The 21,712-nt window shown below is 40.9% G+C and overlaps 2 protein-coding genes across 7 annotated transcripts in view; one reads left to right on the forward strand and one right to left on the reverse strand.

Annotated features, from left to right (window-relative positions):
• Positions 1 to 7,025, forward strand: LOC5522113 (zinc finger protein 277). Its single transcript, XM_032367197.2, has 14 exons — positions 1 to 157; positions 257 to 464; positions 661 to 746; positions 2,699 to 2,787; positions 3,195 to 3,286; positions 3,357 to 3,421; positions 3,838 to 3,883; positions 3,970 to 4,102; positions 4,757 to 4,833; positions 5,367 to 5,463; positions 5,574 to 5,616; positions 5,908 to 5,957; positions 6,212 to 6,336; positions 6,620 to 7,025. The coding sequence occupies exons 1-14, from the start codon at positions 133 to 135 to the stop codon at positions 6,765 to 6,767; spliced, it is 1,284 nt and encodes a 427-aa protein (XP_032223088.1). The 5' UTR covers positions 1 to 132; the 3' UTR covers positions 6,768 to 7,025.
• Positions 6,872 to 21,712, reverse strand: part of LOC5522112 — a 25,767-nt gene continuing 10,926 nt past the window's right edge. For all 6 annotated transcript variants that reach the window (XM_032367195.2, XM_032367194.2, XM_032367193.2 and 3 more), the window contains 24 exons: positions 20,665 to 21,001; positions 19,883 to 20,100; positions 19,099 to 19,364; positions 18,798 to 18,932; positions 17,892 to 18,137; positions 17,017 to 17,103; positions 16,780 to 16,902; positions 16,225 to 16,265; positions 16,010 to 16,140; positions 15,597 to 15,659; positions 15,325 to 15,377; positions 14,840 to 14,950; positions 14,183 to 14,449; positions 13,287 to 13,388; positions 12,806 to 12,916; positions 11,995 to 12,090; positions 11,389 to 11,470; positions 11,023 to 11,138; positions 10,460 to 10,553; positions 9,954 to 10,042; positions 9,686 to 9,802; positions 8,923 to 8,974; positions 8,569 to 8,666; positions 6,872 to 8,280 (listed from right to left, as the gene is read on the reverse strand). In XM_032367195.2, coding sequence (XP_032223086.1) covers positions 8,041 to 8,280; positions 8,569 to 8,666; positions 8,923 to 8,974; positions 9,686 to 9,802; positions 9,954 to 10,042; positions 10,460 to 10,553; positions 11,023 to 11,138; positions 11,389 to 11,470; positions 11,995 to 12,090; positions 12,806 to 12,916; positions 13,287 to 13,388; positions 14,183 to 14,449; positions 14,840 to 14,950; positions 15,325 to 15,377; positions 15,597 to 15,659; positions 16,010 to 16,140; positions 16,225 to 16,265; positions 16,780 to 16,902; positions 17,017 to 17,103; positions 17,892 to 18,137; positions 18,798 to 18,932; positions 19,099 to 19,364; positions 19,883 to 20,100; positions 20,665 to 21,001 — 3,275 coding nt within the window. In that variant the 3' untranslated portion in view covers positions 6,872 to 8,040. The remainder of the gene's footprint in view (positions 8,281 to 8,568; positions 8,667 to 8,922; positions 8,975 to 9,685; positions 9,803 to 9,953; positions 10,043 to 10,459; positions 10,554 to 11,022; positions 11,139 to 11,388; positions 11,471 to 11,994; positions 12,091 to 12,805; positions 12,917 to 13,286; positions 13,389 to 14,182; positions 14,450 to 14,839; positions 14,951 to 15,324; positions 15,378 to 15,596; positions 15,660 to 16,009; positions 16,141 to 16,224; positions 16,266 to 16,779; positions 16,903 to 17,016; positions 17,104 to 17,891; positions 18,138 to 18,797; positions 18,933 to 19,098; positions 19,365 to 19,882; positions 20,101 to 20,664; positions 21,002 to 21,712) is intronic.

A 21,712-nucleotide genomic window follows, 5' to 3' on the forward strand; every position in this document is an offset into this window, starting at 1 on the left:
CTCGCGAACGCCAGCCCAGCAAAATACAGAGAAAAGAGGCCTCTATTAGCAGGGAAAGCAAAAAGTCACCCTCCCTCTCTCTCTTTCGCGCTCCTCGACAAATATGAGGCGCGGTTGCAAGGCGACCTAAACATGGCGGATAGTAGGGTGGACAAATGTAAGAAACGAAGCTTAAAATCTTCTTTGCGTTATCTAAGTCTTGTGCTTTTTTGAAGAAACGAGCCATTTGCTTTTGGGAATATGTATTTTCTTTCAGCCGCTGGTGTAGGGCAATCTGTGAAAGGTCCGCTCGTTTTCCCCGAGACGGAACAAGATGAAGCATTGTCAGACGAAAAGGTTTTCTGCATGTTCTGTGATCGGGAATTCGAGAACACACGTGGAAAGAACGACGCAGTATTGCATCACTTGCTTGTTGAACATCAATTGGTGATTGCTGATGTGGCACAGATATGCGATATGAGAAGGTTAAGTTTCATATAGTTTTTACTCATTGTGTTCCACACAGCCGTGTACTTGGACCTACAGAAATTACCAGAACCTATAGAAATTACCTAGAGGACCCTCTTGATTATTAGCCGGTATTTCTATTAAAAGTACAGTGCAGATATTGATAAAGATGTTTTGTATCTCTGTTTTGTTTCTACTTATATATTCTTGCAGGTATTGTGAATATTGGAAAGGAAGACTCAAAGAAGAGCCAATAACAAACTTTTGTACCGTAATCAATATAAACAGCAAACCAGGTGGTAAGTTGGTTTTTACTTCAGTAACAGTCCTTTTCCAAGAAAAACTTAACCAAAAGCTTTCATTCTTGTTAACTTTTCGCTTACTGTAATACTAAACAGCCCACCATTTAGTGAGTTAATGCTTGGTAAGGGACAGGGCAGTGACTGTAATACTAAACAGCCCTCCATTCAGTGTGTTATTGCTTGGTCAGGGGACGGTAGTGACTGTAATACTAAACATCCCTACATTCAGTGAGCTATTGCTTGGTCAGGGGACGGCAGTAACTGTAATACTAAACAGCCTTCCATTTAGTGAGTTAATGCTTGGTCAGGGGACGGCAGTGACTGTAATACTAAACAGCCCTCCATTCAGTGAGTTAATGCTTGGTCAGGGGACGGCAGTAACTGTAATACTAAACAGCCTTCCATTTAGTGAGTTAATGCTTGGTCAAGGGACGGCAGTAAAACTAAACAGCCCTCCATTCAGTGTGTTATTGCTTGGTCAGGGGACGGTAGTGACTGTAATACTAAACATCCCTCCATTCAGTGAGCTATTGCTTGGTCAGGGGACGGCAGTAACTGTAATACTAAACAGCCTTCCATTTAGTGAGTTAATGCTTGGTCAGGGGACGGCAGTGACTGTAATACTAAACAGCCCTCCATTCAGTGAGTTAATGCTTGGTCAGGGGACGGCAGTAACTGTAATACTAAACAGCCTTCCATTTAGTGAGTTAATGCTTGGTCAGGGGACGGCAGTGAATGTAATACTAAACAGCCCTCCATTCAGTGAGTTAATGCTTGGTCAGGGGATGGCAGTGACTGTAATACTAAACAGCCCTCCATTCAGTGTGTTATTGCTTTGTCAGGGGGCGGCAGTGACTGTAATACTAAACAGCCCTCCATTCAGTGAGTTAATGCTTGGTCAGGGGGCAGCAGTGACTGTAATACTAAACAGCCCTCCATTCAGTGAGCTATTGCTTGGTCAGGGGGCGGCAGTAACTGTAATTCTAAACAGCCTTCCATTTAGTGAGTTAATGCTTGGTCAGGGGGCGGCAATGACTGTAATACTAAACAGCCCTCCATTCAGTGTGTTATTGCTTTGTCAGGGGGCGGCAGTGACTGTAATACTAAACAGCCCTCCATTCAGTGAGCTATTGCTTGGTCAGGGGACGGCAGTAACTGTAATTCTAAACAGCCTTCCATTTAGTGAGTTAATTCTTGGTCAGGGGACGGCAGTGACTGTAATACTAAACAGCCCTCCATTCAGTGAGTTAATGCTTGGTCAGGGGACGGCAGTAACTGTAATACTAAACAGCCTTCCATTTAGTGAGTTAATGCTTGGTCAGGGGACGGCAGTGACTGTAATACTAAACAGCCCTCCATTCAGTGAGTTAATGCTTGGTCAGGGGACGGCAGTGACTGTAATACTAAACAGCCCTCCATTCAGTGTGTTATTGCTTGGTCAGGGGGCGGCAGCGACTGTAATACTAAACAGCCCTCCATTCAGTGTGTTATTGCTTGGTCAGGGGGCGGCAGTGACTGTAATACTAAACAGCCCTCCATTCAGTGAGCTATTGCTTGGTCAGGGGGCGGCAGTAACTGTAATACTAAACAGCCCTCCATTAGGTGAGTTAATGCTTGGTCAGGGGGCAGGGCTGTGGTATCCAAAGGAGGCCATTTTTTAAGGCATAATCTGCCATAGATTTACTGTATTTTTGTTGCTAGAAGATTAAGTCTCCAGGCTGTAGAATACAAAATGAAGAGATATTGACATCCCAAAATTTTTAGAATAAAGAATTGAATAACTAATCCTTTGCTAAAAGGCTCAGTAATATGGAGTAATCCAACTGGCTGCGAGAAAAATATCAAGTAGGAAGACAACTGTTTCCTTACTGTCAGATATCAAATGGCCCATCCCTTAGTTGCTATTGTTACCAAGTTGTCTAAAAGTTTGTTATCCTCCTAACTTTTAGATATTGGTCCACAAGTTCACTATTATCTCCTTTGTGATGCTTTACCAGAAGATAGAGACCTACGGGAAAGGCTGCAGAGAGTACAACTAGTATGTCTATAGCAAGAGTTCTCAATAATATAAAATTATATGTTTAAGAAGTATTCATACTGAGTACCATTAGGACACAGCTATCTCAAACTCAGATAGCTTGACTTACAGACAAAACTTGGATAGGAAGAAGAGATGGGGTTCAGTAAATAACTTACTCAGCAAGAAGACATTTTTGTTTCAATGTTAAGAAGAGGAAAAATATGATGTATTATCATATTTATGATATTGTTTATCATTGTCATTGGGTAGGAAGTAGAATTTAAATTTTGGGTTAAAGTTCTATCACATATAAAACAGAGTTTCTGTCATTCTTTTTTTTTTCCATCAACCTTGTTGACTTTAATCCCTGCTACCTCCTCTTCGGGGCTTGCATTGTAACAGTGTTTTACTTTACCATTTTCTAGGAAGATATTCTTGAGTGTCAGCAGCGTGAGAGAAGTGACACAAGTTTCTCAAGGACGTGTCTGTTTTGCAAACAGCATTTTGAAGGCAACCGGTGGGGAAATGAATAAAGAAATAAGCTCAAAATCCCCTTGGGTATTTACTATTGTTATTTGTGGTATCAGATCTCAGTTGCTTTCTCATATGGCAGAAGACCATGGCTTTAATGTTGGTTTACCAGATAATCTAGGTAGGTGTTAAAATATAAAGGCATGATGTCTGTAACTTCTAAATCACTGTGACCTTCTAGACCACTAAGACAAGGTCTATTTTTCTTATAATTGTGGTGATTATGACACCCACATGTACATAGATAATAATACTGCGAGCTTTGTGTGTAACAGAAAAAAATCCTTGCTAAGAAAATATATGATTTTTGGTTCAGGCCATATAGGTAGTCTATCTATATGGTATTCGGAAACATCAACCCCTCTTAAATTTTAGATTTTTTTCCTTGTCTATCCTGTGGTGTGGTTTAAAATCTCTCTGGCTTTAACCCAAAAAGGTGGAGGTTTGCAAACAAATCTCCTGGTTCTTCAAAACAACAACGATGTTCAGCCAAAACTCAGAGGTTGACATCCCTAAATAAAATGGTTCTCTTTTTAGTTCACATCAATGAGTTCCTTGATCTGTTAGAAGAAAAACTAGAAAGGTAAGTTATCTTGACATTTATTTTTCATTATGTGCTGTTGTCAGTTCCAGTACTGTAGTCTTACATTATGTGTTTCTATTTTTTAGTCTCCACTGTCTTTACTGTGAGAAGGTTTTCAAAGACAGACAAATCTTGAAAGATCACATGAGGAAAAAACAACATAAGAAAATCAACCCAAAGAATAAAGAGTATGACAAGTTCTACATTATCAACTACTTGGTGAGTGCTGTACTTATGGTTTGGATTTTAATTGTAACTCTTTAGCCCTTTGGGGGCTTTATCAGGTCTGTTTGAGGCCTTGAAATATTTAGGGGCAGGAGTGGGGGTACAATACAAACAGTTAAGAAAACTGGGGGGAGGGGGGAGGGGCACAGCTTTGCCAGCTACACTGGCTCCTTAATCATGTCCTATAATTTTCCGATTGTTTGTTTTATTTTATTTTTATTTATTTATTTTTTTTTGGGGGGGGTGGGTGTTGCCCAACCCTCTCCCTCTTCCACATGAGCGGTCTTATGTATCTTTAGGATAGAACTTTTCCTCAGACTTTTTGGGGGACTGAAAAATTACTTTTTGTATTTTAGTTTGTGTGTGTAGAATTGCTATTGGTATTTTCGGTGTTGCTAAATATACTTTTCTGTTAACCTGAAGCAACTAGATGGGGTATTAGAAACAATGATGTGCAGGGTATGAAATTTTTGTGTCTGCTTGTGAAATATAGCATGATCTCACTGGTGTTTGCAAGCAGTTCACTTAAAACTGACTGCCTTCACTGTATTTCTGCATCCCAGTGCCTTCTATGCCCAGTGGCAACAGTGGAATTTCAGACTAGACTATTATCAAAATGGTCAATACATTTCCTCATTGTTATTGCAGGAGTTGGGTAAAACATGGGAACAGATTCAGAACGAAGGAGATGAAGAATCAGAAACCAAAAACCCCGCTGAAACCGAGTAAACAATGAAACAGTTTTTAATTTGCCTTTTTTCCTTTGAGTTGTTGAAATGGACAATATTAACAGCACTAGTAAACAAGGCATTCAATTAATGGATAAAAGCTGGTGATTGGGGTACACACACGTTTGAATTCTTTGCACACTTGCTTTTTACTCAGTTCAGTTCTTGTTGTATAAAACAAAAAGGTCTACTTTTTTGTGCCTTTTCTCTTAATAATACATAAATGTATGAGTTTGAATTAAACAACAGTCAATTTAACTTTTTTAATAAAATACTGTACCTTTTGATAATAAGATCTATTTTTTGAATAAACCCTTGGACAAATTCAGTATCAAGCTGGATGACGTAAGGTATAGAAAATGGTATATAGTATTATCAGTGACATCATCAAAAGATGGAAGAAATTATTTATATCTTTATAATACATCCTTGAAAAATGTCATCCAGATATCATGAGAAGTGCAATGGATTTGTTATTGTCTATACAAGAGTATAGAATTAAGTGAGTTGATTTTGTTATTGTTGTTTAGGGAATGGAGTGACTGGACGGAGACACCGCCTCTTGCTGTTTGCTTGTTCTGTGAATATTCAACAACAGCTGTCGCTCAGTTGTTGCAGCACTTGAAGGTAATTAGTCAGTTTTCATGATGGTTTCACTTTTTGTTTTTATTTCAATTGTTTATTTAAATTTTTCTAAGATAACAGATATGACTGACACTTCTGGTTCCTTTTTGTAGGATGAACATGTGTTTGACATATTATCCATAAAAAATGACCTTGGTAAGTTAAAGAGGTTACCTCCCCATACCCATGATGCATTGCTCTGATGGCCATTGTTCACACCAATGAAAGGAAGAACAAGCATGTCAAATGGTTAGGCAGCCATCATATATCCTTGTACAATGGGTATTTTTAATTTTGAGGGTTATAGAATTGAAAGTCAGGGTTTTTTTTGGAGGAGTGTTGTTCTTATTATTCATTGGATTTTTTTTCTCCTACCATGCCATGTTTAAATACAGTATAATTATTTACACTAAAGATGCAGTCATCGTTAATTTATTTCTATTTTAGGTTTAGATTTTTATGGACAGGTGAAAATTGTGAATTACATCAGGAAAAAGGTAAAGTTTTGTAGTTAAAAAAATGATTTTGATTTAAGATATCCATAAAAAATAAACCTTTTTCCATTTGGTTTTTGTCACTCATTTTGTAATAGTCCTGGCATAAAATAATTTGATTTGGAATAAAGAAATGGAATAAGTTATAGTTATACATGTTAAAGGATTTTTTTCTAATTGTAGCTTATTGAAACATTTCTCTCTATGTTTTAACTTCTCTCTTTTCTTTTTCTTTTTTTTCATTTCTTGTACTAAAGGTTTTTGAGCTTTCCTGTATAAATTGCTCAGAGAAGTTTGAGACCAGGGTAGCTATGCTAGAGCACTTGAAAAAATACAACCACTTTGCTCTTTCTGGTGACAGGACAACATGGGACCAGCCGCAGTAAGTAGCGTATGTTATAAACCAATTGGAAAACAGACTGCCCTGTTGGAAGGCTAATGCTTAAAACATCAGTGCAACTCATCTGTTTCATACAGGCACAAAACATACTTTTCAACCTTGTGTTAATTTATAGCTTGTCTACACCATGCCTACACAGACAGACCATATAGTTTTTCTACAGCTTGTATGTAAGCTTTTTAGTAAGTTATACCAAGTAAATACAGGGAAGGAAATTTGGAAGTTGTTGCTATTTATAATGTAGTATTGTTTGATGTGTTTTCAGGTATTATTTTCCAACATATGAAAACGATGTTCTTTTATGCTGTTTGGATGATGATGATGATGATGATGATGATGATACCCAAGATAATTGTGGCGACGTTGAAGACAGAGCAACAGAAAACAAAGGTGTTGAAACAAATATTGAATAATGTAATTTTTTTAAACACCATTAATATAGCATGGTAACTGGTCCACTACTAAACCATAGTATAGAGATACTTTTATCTCTTAAAAGACAATGACAAGGATAAAATAACAATTTGAAATATTGTTTGTATTTATTTATAAAGTACATTAAGATTCTGACTGGACAAAGACCCTGCTACCCATTTAAAATTTTATAAAAGCTATGAGTTGATATTTCTCAAAATACCTGATTCGATGTATATTAAAATATATATTTGATATTTGAGTCCTTTTCTTGTATCAGTAATAAATATTGTACCCCAATCAATACTGCTCTCAAAGAAAGCTTTGCTTACTCTCCCTAAATAGGCACAGAACACAGAGAAATTTGGTGAAGAAAAGGGGGATAAAGAAATCTTTTTTTTTTAAATACAAAAGAGATTCTAAAACATGTAGACTAAAAAATGTATGAAACAAAGACATGTAACCATCAAATTTCTAGTGTTCCTCCTTTAAAAATACCATTGGTGCATTATGTACAAAACATGAATTATTTGGGAGGAGTGATATATATCTATACAGTGGAACCCCTTCTATAAAGTCCTAACTAAAGTAAGCTCTGTACATTTTCTGTAAATTTCTGTGGGGATGGCTTGTGGATCCCAATGGTGTCTTTATTAAAGGTGCTCCACTGTATTTAGAACATGTCAAGCATTATCTGAAACTGATTAGAGTGTTGATTTATAGAGTGAGCCCGCTGCCATGGCTACCAACAAAAAAATTTAAATAAACTAGCTACAACTTCACAACTAGATTCAGTCACATACTTTGATATGCACTAAAATATTTGTTTGCCTCTCTGGTTAGCTAGCTTTTGTCAATCAGATGTGAGCGAATTTATGTCAATAAAATAATATCATTGTTTTTCACAGAAGTGACAAGGTGGCCATGCTAGCATTTGTCACACTCACATTGGTAAATTTGAATTCGAATTTTGTCAATCTTAGGTGATTACATAGTCTGCTTAGCAGCAGCTCACATACGCCTTACCTGCCTTGTGGAGAAGGCATGCAAGAGAACTAAGAGCGGTTCTCTAAAAGGTTCATTAAAATTGTTGCATTAGAATTTAAAATAAATTGTTGTCAGCCTGCCACCGTGCTCCCGTTCAACCTCTCTCTTCCCAAACACCTCAAGCTGGTTTCTCATTTGTGGGTTTCTCAGCGAGGGTGGTCAGGGATGTGTAATAATAATTCCACCTTTTTTATTTTACCAGCTTCCCACCCCTCCCTAATCTTCTCAGCACTGTGACATCATTGGCTTGTGGTATGTGGGGATTCTGTTCACTGGTTTTTCCTCTGAGGTTTGCTCAGGGATGGTGGTCAAAGGGGCGTCATCAGTTGGACTCTCAAGCTGCGATTGATGTTGTTGTGCTTGTACATGAGCAGCTACGATTTTCTCAGTTTCTTGTGCTATCTCCATGGCAACCGCCTCGGACCAGCTGCTCTGTGCCGCCTTAAGCCTGCTAGTCCAGGTTTCCTATGAATGAACACAAAGAGAATGATCAGAAAAAATCACAATTGTGAATGCAAAAATCGGATCAACCCTCCTCCCCCCCATAAAAATGCTGGTATTCTACGATAGCACAAACGGAGAAGAATAAGGCATGAATAAGACAGGGTACATTGTGAGTTCCAGGAATGTTTCAAGAGATCCTGCCTACCCCACTCCCCTTGGGAAAGATTTACCTACTGCCATATATATTTTTTGCCCCACTTCCAGAAATCCTGGTCCTGTGCCTTTGTGTGACACATATAAAAGACCTACCTTGAGATTTTGCGTGGGTGCCTGCAATGTGTAGAGTCCAATGGTTTGCTTAAAGCGGCTGTAGTGAATGATTATGAACGAATTTTTCAGAGTGTTTCCTGAAAAGCATAGAAGGTGTTAATTAGTAACAACGAGGAAAGTACCTATACACAGGATGCAAGAATACAACCTCAACCCCCCCCCCCCCCCAAAAAAAAAAACAAAAAAAAAACAATAAGCCTCATAAGGTAGTGCATGCAATGAGGCCTCCCAGTCTATGTTATTTTTTTTAGGGCTCCACTGCATGAAAACAGTTTTGTGGGTGCTAACAGTGTCCTTATTAACAGGATTCCACTCTTTTCTTTTGTACTATACCTGCATGGGTTGCTTCAGCATCGAAAACTATAAACCTGTCCAACGGGATAGGCTGAAATACCACAACAAAATTTGATTAACAAAAGGAAACAGATTGTACTGTGCATTGTGGTATGTCTTCCTTGTGATGGGAGGGGTGTGAAAGGGGTGTGTATTAGTTGGCATAGTGGGGTTAAGTCACCTGTTTACAGGCAGTAGACTGGATATTGTGGTAAGTCTTCCATGGGAGGGGTGTGTATTAGTTGGCATAGTGGAGTTAAGTCACCTGTTTACAGGCAGTAGACTGGATATTGTGGTAAGTCTTCCATGGGAGGGGTGTGAAAGGGGTGTGTATTAGTTGGCATAGTGGAGTTAAGTCACCTGTTTACAGGCAGTAGACTGGATATTGTGGTAAGTCTTCCATGGGAGGGGTGTGAAAGGGGTGTGTATTAGTTGGCATAGTGGGGTTAAGTCACCTGTTTACAGGCAGTAGACTGGATATTGTGGTAAGTCTTCCATGGGAGGGGTGTGAAAGGGGTGTGTATTAGTTGGCATAGTGGGGTTAAGTCACCTGTTTATAGACAGTAGACTGGACATTGTGGTAAGTCTTCCTTGTGATGGGAGGGGTGTGAAAGGGGTGTGTATTATTTGGCATAGTGGGGTTAAGTCACCTGTTTATAGACAGCATACTGGACATTCTGGTACGTCTTCCTTGTGATGGGGGGCCGTGATGGGAGGGGTGTGAAAGGGGTGTGTATTATTTGGCATAGTGGGGATAAGTCACCTGTTTATAGACAGTATACTGGACATTGTGGTACGTCTTCCTTGTGATGGGAGGGGTTGGGGGAGGGCTTTCCGTGCCCCCAGCGACTGCACCGGCCATCCCAGCCAGACTCAATTTCTAGAAAAAAAGACAGTTAAAAAAAACGCCTCATATAGCATAACCAGTAATTTAACCTGGGAAAAATGGGATTTTACTATTCTTTTAAATAATGCTGCAGATATTTGTAGATGCAAACACAAACTCCCACGCTACATGTAAACCAACCAACCTTGACAGCCTTGGGTTGAAGTTTCCTGTACCGCGTCAGAAGTAACATGTCGTCAAACAAGAAAGCATACACATCTTGCTTGGTGCTTTCTGTAACACATACACAATCAGCAATATTAACCTCCTGAAAAAATACTTTTTAGTGTTGAGGCTGGAGTGTTGAGGCCGGTACGATCGGCACAGGTTCTCACATAAGATCAGAACAATTCATTTTAGTCTCCTATTTCAGTACATTGGAGTACAAGTACAAGTGGGAAACAAAACAAAAAAAGTACAAGTGGGAAACAGAACAAAAAAAAAGTACAAGTGGGAAACAGAACAAAAAAAGGAATAAAAATGCAAAGAATTCTAGGCTAGAAAGACGATTCCTGTCCTCGTTCATTTCTGCTTGGTGGATACCGTAATGTTGGTTGACGCATGGATAATGAGAAAGTTCAGGATAGGTTGGGAGTAATATTTAATCACCGTTAAGCTATCCTATCGCCCGTGGCTGAAGAGGTTTCTTACCGTGTAACACCAGATGACCCTCATGAAGAAGTTGACGGTTCGCACTGGTCAGCAGTCCTTCGCAAGGCTGCTTCGCAAGGATTCCACGAAGAAACTGAAACAAAAATGATAAAAAGCTAAGAAGAGAACTAATAAGCGAAGATTTTAGACTAACTGTGAACAGATTCTGTACACCCTCACGAACCCCGACTTTTATGAGTAACCCTTAGCCAAGCCCCTATTTAAAAAATCTGAATGTCATGGAGTCGTAGTAGAGTAATAATTCTCTTGCTACAACTGTGAATAAAACTGTTTTGAAATATCTACAAAATTCAGTCTTTTATGTCTTAGCCATTTATTTTGATCTTGCGACATGCGTTCTTATAAGCTGGTTATGTTTTATAGAACCTGGTCGCGAACGGGACGATAGTTACCAGGAAAGCGAACGGCATTTAGGCTGAAAAATAACCATGTGACAGGTATTCCCCAAGGGGTGGGTGAGCTGAAAACGGTTACCATGGTTCCTAGGGTAGCGCGCGGTCGCTACCTTACTTATCAGACAATGAGTCGAGCAAATTACACACCTCTGGTACATAAGTCTTAGGATCGAGCTCCACGATGGAGGGCCACACCAGGCATTTCTGTAACTCCTGCAAGCGCTCGAGATTTGCTAGAGATTTCACCTTTCCTTCAAGCTCCTCTGCAATTAGCAACGCGAATTCAGTTAAAACAGGGATAACTGAAAGCGGGTCAAAGTCAGTCACGCCAAAGAAAACCCATTTCCATCGGCTTCCTCGAGCGGGTAATAGGAACATTTTCAATAAAATATTGTTAATGAAACATCAGACTTCAATCGTAAATGTGTATTATAAGCTTTTTTGCAAGTAAATCGTTGTTTTTCAAATGTACAAAAAATAAAAGAAAAGTCAGCTTTGTGAACAGACACTCACTGATTGACAGCTCCACTGACTTGATGACGGAGGATAGCGAGCTGTGTTGGTCATCTCCCTCCGATGTTCGTTTGCGGATGTTCTAAAACAATGTAAGAATGTTCTAATATATGCACCCTTCGTTTCTGGGGGGGGGGGGGGGGGGGGTAGGGGGGCACCCCACCACTAGCACTAGCTTTCTTATGTTAACCCGGACGTGGTAGAGCAGATTCGTCTACTTCACTAGGTTAGAGCAAGGCCTTGTAAAGAATGAAAACGTTGAACTCCAGGTTGCGGTTTGCTAAGAGAAGGCCAATCGCGCCGCCGTTTTATGCTCCTGCACAACCACTCAATTAAAGAACGATTCCCATCGGCTAAAGAAAGCCAATCACATCGTGCTCCCGCATAATACCAAATCCCTAAAAGCATCCATTTCCATCGGTTAATTCAAGCAAGTGACTGAGATACTTTCAACGAAATATTGTTAATAAGGTATTAAAATTCAATCGTGGGTGGTTATTTCGAGGTTGTCTTGCAGATAAACCGATATAGTTCCCACTGTAAACAATAATAAAGGAGTGCTTGATCGACATTCTTTAAGTCATCAATTGAAGGCTGTATTCTCACCTTGAGAAGTAGGGGGTACTTGGTGAGGTGCTGTAGCGGCGCGACTAGGAGGTCTGTCAGCTGAAGACGCTTACACCGTGGATCTGCCTCACACCACTACAAACCACACGCACGAACTGATTAGAGACCGAAAAGATTCTAACTGAAATTATTCCATTGCAGGATGCGCACTACCGTAGTCACAAGTCAAAGTGTGCAAAGCCACGGCTACGACTCTTTCGCACTTTGCGTGACATGTCACGGAGCGACGCATGCGCACTATCGTCTCCAGGTAGAACTCGTACTCGGAGTCGGATCTAAAGCTCTCTAAAGTTTCAAGAATGCCGCCCAATAGGTGACTTGCGCTAAGAGATCACGTGACTGTTTGGGTGGCAAACTAGTGCGCGCTCAGGCTTTTAGCGGGAAAATAACAGCAACAAAAAGCAACATTTTCAGCGCAGGGTGCTTTTATATATTTCGCGTTCTCTGGTGTGACGGGCGCAGTCTTTTCTGGGTTTTTTCGTTTGATTATTTTGTTTTGAATTCGCCACCAAATAGTCACGTGATCTCTTAGCGCAAGTCCCCAATCAGCATGAAGAGGCATATTTTTGATTGACGTGAGCTTCGTAGCTGGGAGGTTTCTGCAAAGCAAAGGTGGTCACGGTAGCGCGCGTCGCATTGTGAAACTCAGAATAATTTATTCTATTTGCTAGTTTAGAGCAAATTTCAAAAGTTATCATAAGTACGAGTTAAAAGGTTAGAGAGGGAACGTTAGCGAATCACACCAAGACAAGGGTACTAGTTGCAAGAAAATGTAAATGTAACACGGTACCTTGACGAATTCCTGGAAATCTTCAGATTTCTTGCACTGGTCGAGGTACCCCAAGACTTTTGAGTAGTTAAGGCAGTACTCCTGATACTGAGGGTGGACACGCCAGCCAAACTGAGGACAAAAGAGACGTTATTTTAAGGTCTCCTTGAAATACTTGGCGCAACGCAACGCAGGGGACAAAAGTACAGTGGAACATCGCTCTAAGGACACTCGCTTGATAAGCACACCTCGTTATTTGGGACACCTTTCCCCATGACAGAAAGCTCTTATATCAAACAGGCTTAAAAAGTCGTCAATAAGTACAAGTTTTTTTGAGTTGCATCTTTTCATTATTTATAGGGTGCCACTGTTTAAGGACAGTTTTCTGGTTTTGTGGTTTCCAATGTGTTTCCTTATTGCCAGTATCACACCGTGTTAGGATCGTTTTGTGGGTCCTAATTGTGCCCTTCGGTCGTAGGTTGCATGCATGTCATTTGCTTACCTCTGTAAAGGCATTCACCACAGCGGCGGTACTGCCGAATTGTGAATTCGATTGATCGCCCTTGAACACGAGTAGTAGATCTTTGGCGAATTTTGCGCTAACCTAATAAGAAGTAGTAAAATATCAGCACAGAGACGGGATCCACCCACATCACGGCAAGATCACGTATACAGCCTTTTGGTCACGCACGGCATGGCTACACGTACGGCACACAGTAATACACTACACACGGTCACAGATGGCACGGTCACGCATGACACAGACACGTGCGACACGGTCACGCATGACATAATCATGCACGACACGGTTACGCGTGGCACAGTCACGTAAATCACGGTCACACATGACACTGTCACGTACGACACGGTCACGCATAACACAGTCACGTATGACACGGTCACGCATGACACAGTCACGTACGACACGGTCATGTATGAGACAGTCACGTGAAACACGGTCACACATGACACAGTCACGTATGAAACGGTCACTCATGACACAGTTATAGATGGCGCGGTCACGCATGATACAGTCACGTACGGCGGCGGCGCGGCCACATATGACAAAGTCACATATGGTGCGGTCACGCATGATACAGTCACGCTTAACACGAATACGTATGACACCTTTACTGTCACAAAAGGCACGGTCACGATCACGGCACAGTCAATGAGCACGGCACCGTCACGTGTAGAAAGGTCACGCAAGAATGTACGGTCACACGATCAGGAACACTCACGCACAACATGGTCACGCAAGGTGATGCCAAAATGAAAATCCTCGTTTATCTTAAATTTACTGTTATGTATTGTTAGTGCAAAGACTGCCAAGTCAGATTTCTGCTCAAGATCCAAGATAGTTCAGTGGTACAAAATAGGATTTAATTGCTGACATACCTCGCATAATTCCTCTACATTACAGAAGATCATGTTGGGGTCAACATTCTGAAGGTACTCCTCCATCTGTTGCACGATTCGCAAGGGCTCCAGAAACACTTCTCTTAGGACCAAGACATGATCCATGAGGTACACCACCTCACTGTGAAACAGCTCCCATAATGCTTCGCGACGTTTATTCTCCTGATCAGAAAGACCGCTGGCGCCATCTGACAGCGGGCGACGGTTCCCTTGCGGGGATGACATGAATTGAGTCCAGTGACTGTCCTGTATAAATATAGGGTTTGAGTTCAGAAAGTCGTATTATCAAATGCTTGTATAAAAATAGGGTTTTAGTTCAAAAAGTCGTTTTATCAAACGCTTGTATAAATATAGGGTTTGAGTTCAGAAAGTCGTATTATAAAATGCTTTTTGTTGCTGCTATTTTGTCGCTAAAGCCTGAGCGCGGGCTAAGTTTGCCACCCAAACGGTCAAGTCATCTCTTAGCGCAAGTCCTTTATTCTCTTAGAACTGAAGCGATGTCATTCTTCTCATTTTTTCGCGCGCAATATTTTTTTTTGAATATGTACTCATTTTTTTAAATTTTTGCGCGATGCAAGTTCTGCGCTAAAAGCGCGTAAATATGAATGTAGCATACACTTATACAGCAAACTTCACCTTGTATTCGTCCAGTTCGTGCTCTATAACTAGATGTCGCGAGGTGTCCCGTAAACCAGTCAAAACTTCACGAAAATCTTCTACCGTTCGACCTTTCTCCTTTCCATAGAGCTGCACAAAAAAGACAATTTTATTGCGATTAATTTAAATAACGCTGTTAATTGAAAAGTTGTCTTTCCTGTGGGGGGAGAGGAGATTTCTTATCTCGACACGTAGCTTATCAGATATAATCCCTGCATGGACACTGAAGTGGTGCCTTGTGTTTCTCTTTCCATACTGATAAATAACATTAGCTTTATATTTGGAAGATATCCCCAAAAAATTAAAAATACGGCAATTTTAGGCAATTTTCTTCTGCCTCTTTTGCCACTAGATAACACAATCCTCTGGCTTCTATTTTAGTCATTAGGACTCCTAGTGTCATTAGAAGTCGTTTTGCAAAAGCTTTCTAACATTTTTAAAATTGACATTAATAATAAGCTCACCATTTTCTTGTTGCGTCGAAGGAGAGACCATCTTGAGCGCTTCTCGGGATCAACTGTAGAACATGTCTAATGTCAGAATATCCTTGACTTGCAAAGACAAAAGGCACTAGCGAAGATTAGCCTACATCAAAATTTGACCGAAGGCCATCCAAAGACTAGCAAAGACTTACCGAAGACTAGCCGAACACTTACCGAAGGCTAGCAAGCACTGACCGAAGGCTAGCGAAGACTTACCAACGACCAATGGCCTACAGAGACGCCTGAAGACTTACCGATGCTATTTAGCGATGTTGAAGAACCGGAGAGGTCCTTTTTGTCCAATAGCGCGGATTTTTCTAGGTAGATTAAGAAGATGCGATTATAATTTCATGTGTTAGTAAGAGAGGTTTTAGGGCTGTAGCGTCGTGTCTAAGAGATGTGTGTCTAAAAGGGGGAGATAGAACCCAGTCATCCTTTGTATTTACTGTAGGACAACGGCGCTGTAGCGTCGTGTCTAAGAGATGTGTGTCTAAAAGGGGGAGATAGACCCCAGTCATCCTTTGTATTTACTGTAGGACAACGGCGTTTTCTTTCATGTAAGGGTTTTGTATAAATCCACCCATTCGCACCCCCTTTCCTATGCTAGCTCTCTATCTCTCCCATGCTACATATGGCCTCGGGTTTATCACGTTTAAATATAGCTGACCTTGGAGGTGTTCCCGGTGAACGTTGAGCACGTGTAAATCCATTTGGTAAGAGCGTTCCCCTGACAACGACACGACCGCTGACCCACGTCGCCGGCTCAGAGATCGAGCTCGGGCAATTGCGGCGGACTCCCTGTGGAATTAGAGTATTTACACGATAGGTAAGAAATGGGTTTATTTCTAAAGTATATGGCTCAGTATACATCATGTCACTCACGCCATGCTAATGTCATCATCTTCTTGAGGTGGAGCGGCGGTCTAAAAACAAAAGTAATGATGAAAGGAATCAATAATAAAGCAAAGAACCAATAATAAAACTCGAATAAAAAAAACTCAAAACACGAATTCAGAAATCAGCCTTTTTGTTTTGTTTACGTATCTTTAAGAGTTCTTATGTTTTTTTTACGTTGCAGACCAGCAACAATATGCAAACTTTAAAGCTGATATTTAAAATATTGTTCATGTAAAGATATTTTTAACGTTTCAAATGTCACGTGACTCTCTTGGATTATTCAGGATCTACCCCGCTTCGCAGTCACTGTCACAGTCAACTGCACCAGCCTGTAGCACACCTGTTATTCTACACGTGCGGAAAGCGAATAAGTCACGTGACATCTGGTCTCTTTTTGCTGGGCAACCTTTCCAAAATTAGCTGTTTGGAGATAGGTCAGCTTGTCGATTTCAGCTACGATACATTGTCGATTTCAGCTACGATACATTTCTTCTGAAATTCTACCCCTACGGGGGTAGGGCGTGGCACCGAGTTACCCACCTCGGTCCCAGGGGCGCTCGACTGCTCATTCTCGGCGTTGTTGGCTTTCCGGTACTGCAAGAAAGCCGCGATATCCGCCGCTAGAGTTTCCGCACTCTCACGTGCCACGTCACCCTCGAAACGCTGAAAAAACGCAAGGGGATGAAATCTAGCTGTTACGAAAATAGGATAAGCCAATGTTTCGTGAGTGAACAAACAGTTGCGTGCTCAGGATTTATTAGGGCCAACAATACGAACCAGTGACACAGAAGTCTTCTTTTTTCGCTTTTCGCGGTTTTTCTTGACATAAACCTCGTCATCGTCTAGCGAAGCGCGTCGTCCTCTCTGGAAAAAAAGGCGATGGAAGGGATCTGTCAAAGACGCCATCAAAAACACGATGACATTTTGGGTGTCTTGATACAGAGTCGTGACATACGATAAGTAGGTTGATCACTTATTTCACAGGGGTAGGGAGGGGTGGTAATGAAGAATGTTCAAGTCCTAAGATCCTATTATTGAGGTGTTAAAAACCCGGTTAAAACAAAGCTACCCAGTATTGGCAGGGAAATGTTTTGCCGAATCTATGCGATAGTACAAACATGCCCAACAACTGCCGATTGGTTATCAGCTCTTGTTTGACGAGGGTTACCGATGTGTAACGTGCGAACCAATAAAAATAAAACTTTTTCGAGAACAGCGTTGTTAGTCTGCAAAAAAACCCAGCGCAGCTGAATGCTCACTAGACAAAATGAATGCTTTCGAAGATTGGCCAAAAGTATGATCTCAATCAAACTTTTGCTAACACCAGAAGCACCTCCCATCATGGTGTACAATAACAGGGATAGCACAACGTTGGCTGTTTTGGCAAGCAATACTGGCTCATAAACAGAGAGAACTCGAAACCCTATATAACGGAAAGAAAACCGAAATTAATAATGAGTCGAGTAAACAGCAACTGTTTTGGCTGTTTGAATAAGAAGCACCCAGGATTGGTTGAGAGGAGGAGCGCAATCATAGGTATCATATGGAAAAAGCATAGTATTTGAAGATTCCTTAATTAGAAATTATCCGCCAAAGGGGGGGAGGGGGGCGTACCCTCTAGTGTACGCGCCTGGAGGAGAGTAGTGACTCACCCTGTGTACCGGAAAGCAAGGCTCTCCCTCTTCGTTTTCCTCCTCTTCTTCTATAGTCTCCTCGGTGTCTGACCGGCCGCTTCCTGTTCCCCTCATGACTGACAGATAATGGTTGAAAGAGGCTGCCGGCAGAGATACAGAATGACCTACTCCCGGTCTGGGCCCATAACCTGTTGTGCCGAGTCGTCGCAAGGGTCGACGGGTAGGCTGTGTGTTACGGTTACCCGAGTCGGATTCGGATGAAGACTTAAAAGTGGGAGACGAAAATAAAATTAGACAAAAATTCTGACTAAAGTAAACATCACTCATGACAGTAACAAGATTATGTTTAGGAATTAGCAGTCATTTCTTTAAAAAAAATCATCTTCCTTAAAGCCCATATAACTTTAAATTCGAAGCAATCTCACAAATAAAATAGGCAAGCTTTCAGACTTAGAAAACGAATTAAATTTTTATGGAAATTTCAATTCTCTACAGGGCCTTAAAATGGACCTCATCCAGGCCAAAAAGGGACTGAATCGATGACGTAGACCAAGAGCACAGTTCCTTTTTCCCTAACTAAACACGCCACCTTCTAAGAAATCCCTTTCTATTGCTTTTATCTTTTTTAAATAGACATTAGCCAACTGGGACATCTTTTGATCTTGACCGATTTGTGAGTTAAAAGGCATCGAAACAATACTCTTGAACTACGTCACTGCAGGGGACCCGAAATGTAGGTCATGATTCGCTTAAAATATACAGCTAAAAGCTTTTAAAAAAGAGTATCTTCTTTCTTTTATATGGCTTAAGACTTTAAAAAATTACATTATTATCGCCACATTATACATTATCATCATCATCATCATCATTATTACATCATCATCACCGATCAAAGTGCATAATATGAAGTGCCTTGTTGTTCACCTCATTTGGCGTGTCTATGACTACATCTATGGTGAAGGGAGGTGGTGAAGAACGCGGAGAACGCTGGGTCGGATCACTCTCACTGCTGAATGAGGGGATGATTGACTGATCTGAGGAGTTTTCTTCGTCCGGGGACTAAAATGCAAACAAAAAATAAAGCACAAGATGACTAAATAGCCTATGACACGACGAACTAAAAACAGCGAATATGTATTATCAACTCTAGTTTTTATAATTCTAATGAAGATCATAAAGAGATAGGGAAAGAAGCCCAAGGGAGCGTTATAATCTCAAAACGCACTTGCGATGCTGGCGAGTCTGAGCCCGAACTCCTTCGGCTGTTAATATCATCAAACTCAGCTGTCGGTGAAGCTTCGGGGGCCATGTTGAACTCGTCTTCGTGGAACGAGTCTCTCGGATTGTAGTCGTCTGTCGGTCGGAATGCCTCGTTTTCGTCGGACACACGTCGCCACAGGGCCGGAACTTGGAATGACCGTGGGTTGGGATCACTAGTTGATTGGTTTGACGTCTCGTACCCAGTGCTCGCTGCCGGGAAACGAACGCCATCTGACAAGGGTCAACAGAAATAGAGAGACTGCATCAGACACTTGATCGAGGAAATCAAACACTTTATCAAGACAACCGAATGATTGTGACTGCTAGCGCTATAGTTGATTTGAAAAGGAGACCAGGAGAGATAAAACCCCCATTATATCTCACTGACGACATTATATCAAATATTCACCTACATAATGATCATAACTCTAGTAAATGTCTAGTTATATTCGTTTTGTGTTTTTCTCATTCCTTTTTTCTTTTCATGCCGCCTTACGCACTAAAGTTTCAAGTCGTTTTAGTTGAGATGCCCCTCTAAGACTCATTCTAGACGACATGTTTCAAACATCCACTTTCTTACTTTCTTTCTCAATCAAGTATACTAGCTAGAAAAATATTTTTTTCTTTATTTACAAAATTCTATCGAAAACATCGCAATGGCTTCATTAAATCAGCCGATGTAGATGGATGCTTTCTTACATTTGTCTTTTTGCTAAGATTTCAAAATGGCGGCTTCTTAATCCCCTTACCCAGAATGCTCGGCGAGCTGGATGTCCTGTGTATCACAGGGTCCCCAGCTTGTGCCTGAGTGGGGTCTACCCAGTATCGTCTGACGTCACTGTACTTCCGCCGGTCGCTGAGAGACTGGGTTTGAAGCTCCAATAGCTGGCGGTGCAGCATCTTGGCTTTTATCGCGTCTGTCAGGTTGTTGAAGTCGTTATCCGATGAGGCACTCGCGGCGCGCCATCTGAAAAGGTGACATTTAAAAACTCATTTACTAAAAGTTGTCGTAGTACGAAGACCAACGCATCACCAACATTGACGTGGAAAAAGGTAGCTTTGCTGAGCAAAATTGTGACGTTTGCATTGTTCTCCAAGGTGCTTTGCTAGTCGTTGGCCAAGCGTCAAGAAAGCTCTGCGCATGTGCACGAAAGAAGCAAAACGAGCGAGCAAAACCCGCGAATACAAATACAAGACCGAGAAAGACTAGGGAAACGTCTCTGTTAGCAGGGTATGCATAATGATTTTGAATTCACATCTGCAAATAAATTCACAGTGTCCCTGTCAGTCACCATTCTGTAATCTAAGCAAGTGTGAAACAGCATCCGTTTCCATCGGCTTATTTGAGAAAGTCATTAATATTTTTATTGGATTTGATTAATGAAGTAATATAAAACTTCATTTTTGATTATTATCATTTCGAGATCTCTTCACACAGTTTGCCTTCCAATTTTGAGAAAAAGCAATAACAAAGGGGTGGCTGTCTGCGGCTCTTTATCTAATTTAAAAATTGTTTTATCATTGCATTCACCGGAAGCTGTCTGACTCGGGGAACTCCTCCGGTAACTCGTCCTCCCTGCTGGTGCCTTGGCTGACGCTGCCGAGACATAATTGGTCCGTTGACGTTGCCTTGTCAATCATCATCGGCCCTCTCGTCACCAGGTCCTCCATGGAAGTGGATGCGCTCTTTGTAATTCTCGGTGAATGCGACCGCGAAGAGTCCCTTGATTTGTGGTTGCCATGGTAATACCCGCTCGAGTCCGTCTCGACCGAGTTTGACCGAGATGAGTGTGTGAAGTCTGGGACGTGTAGGATCGAGGAATATTCGTTTATTTCAGGATCTTGTTTGACGGGGTTTGATTCGGAATCTAAGGAGAAGAAGTAGAAGGATTTTGTTATATGCCAAAGCTTCTAGATTTTGCAATTTTTTATACTAATTGTTGAGTGTTACTTTTTATGTTGATGCTGATGATTGTGATCGACGCTGCTTTGTAATATTATCTTTATTATTATGACAACATGTATGAGGGTGGTGGTCGGGGATTATGATTATGTTAATGAGGACGTCGTCGATAACAAGACGTATGGTAATGGTGTTGAGGCAAATGAGGACGTCGTCGATAACAAGACGTATGGTAATGGTGTTGAGGCAAATGAGGATGTTGGTGATAATAATGTTGCTGTTGAAATTGATGTTGTAGATTATTGCGATGACGATGATGTTGAGGATTGTGATAATGATAATGTTGCTGTTGTAATTGATGTTGTAGATTATTGCGATGACCATGATATTGATGATTGTGATGATGATATTGTTGATGATTGTGATGATGTTGATGATTGTAATGATGATAATGTTGCTGTTGTAATTGATGTTGTAGATTATTGCGATGACGATGATATTGATGATTGTGATGATGTTATTGTTGATGATTGTGATGGTGATGATGATAATGTCGATGATTGTGATGATGATAATGTTGCTGTTGTGATTGATATAGTTGATGATTGTGATGATGTTGATGATTGTGATTATGATAACGTCGATGATTGTGATGATGATAATGTTGCTGTTGTGA

Source organism: Nematostella vectensis, chromosome 10 (assembly GCF_932526225.1).
Source record: "Nematostella vectensis chromosome 10, jaNemVect1.1, whole genome shotgun sequence".
NCBI lineage: Eukaryota > Metazoa > Cnidaria > Anthozoa > Actiniaria > Edwardsiidae > Nematostella > Nematostella vectensis.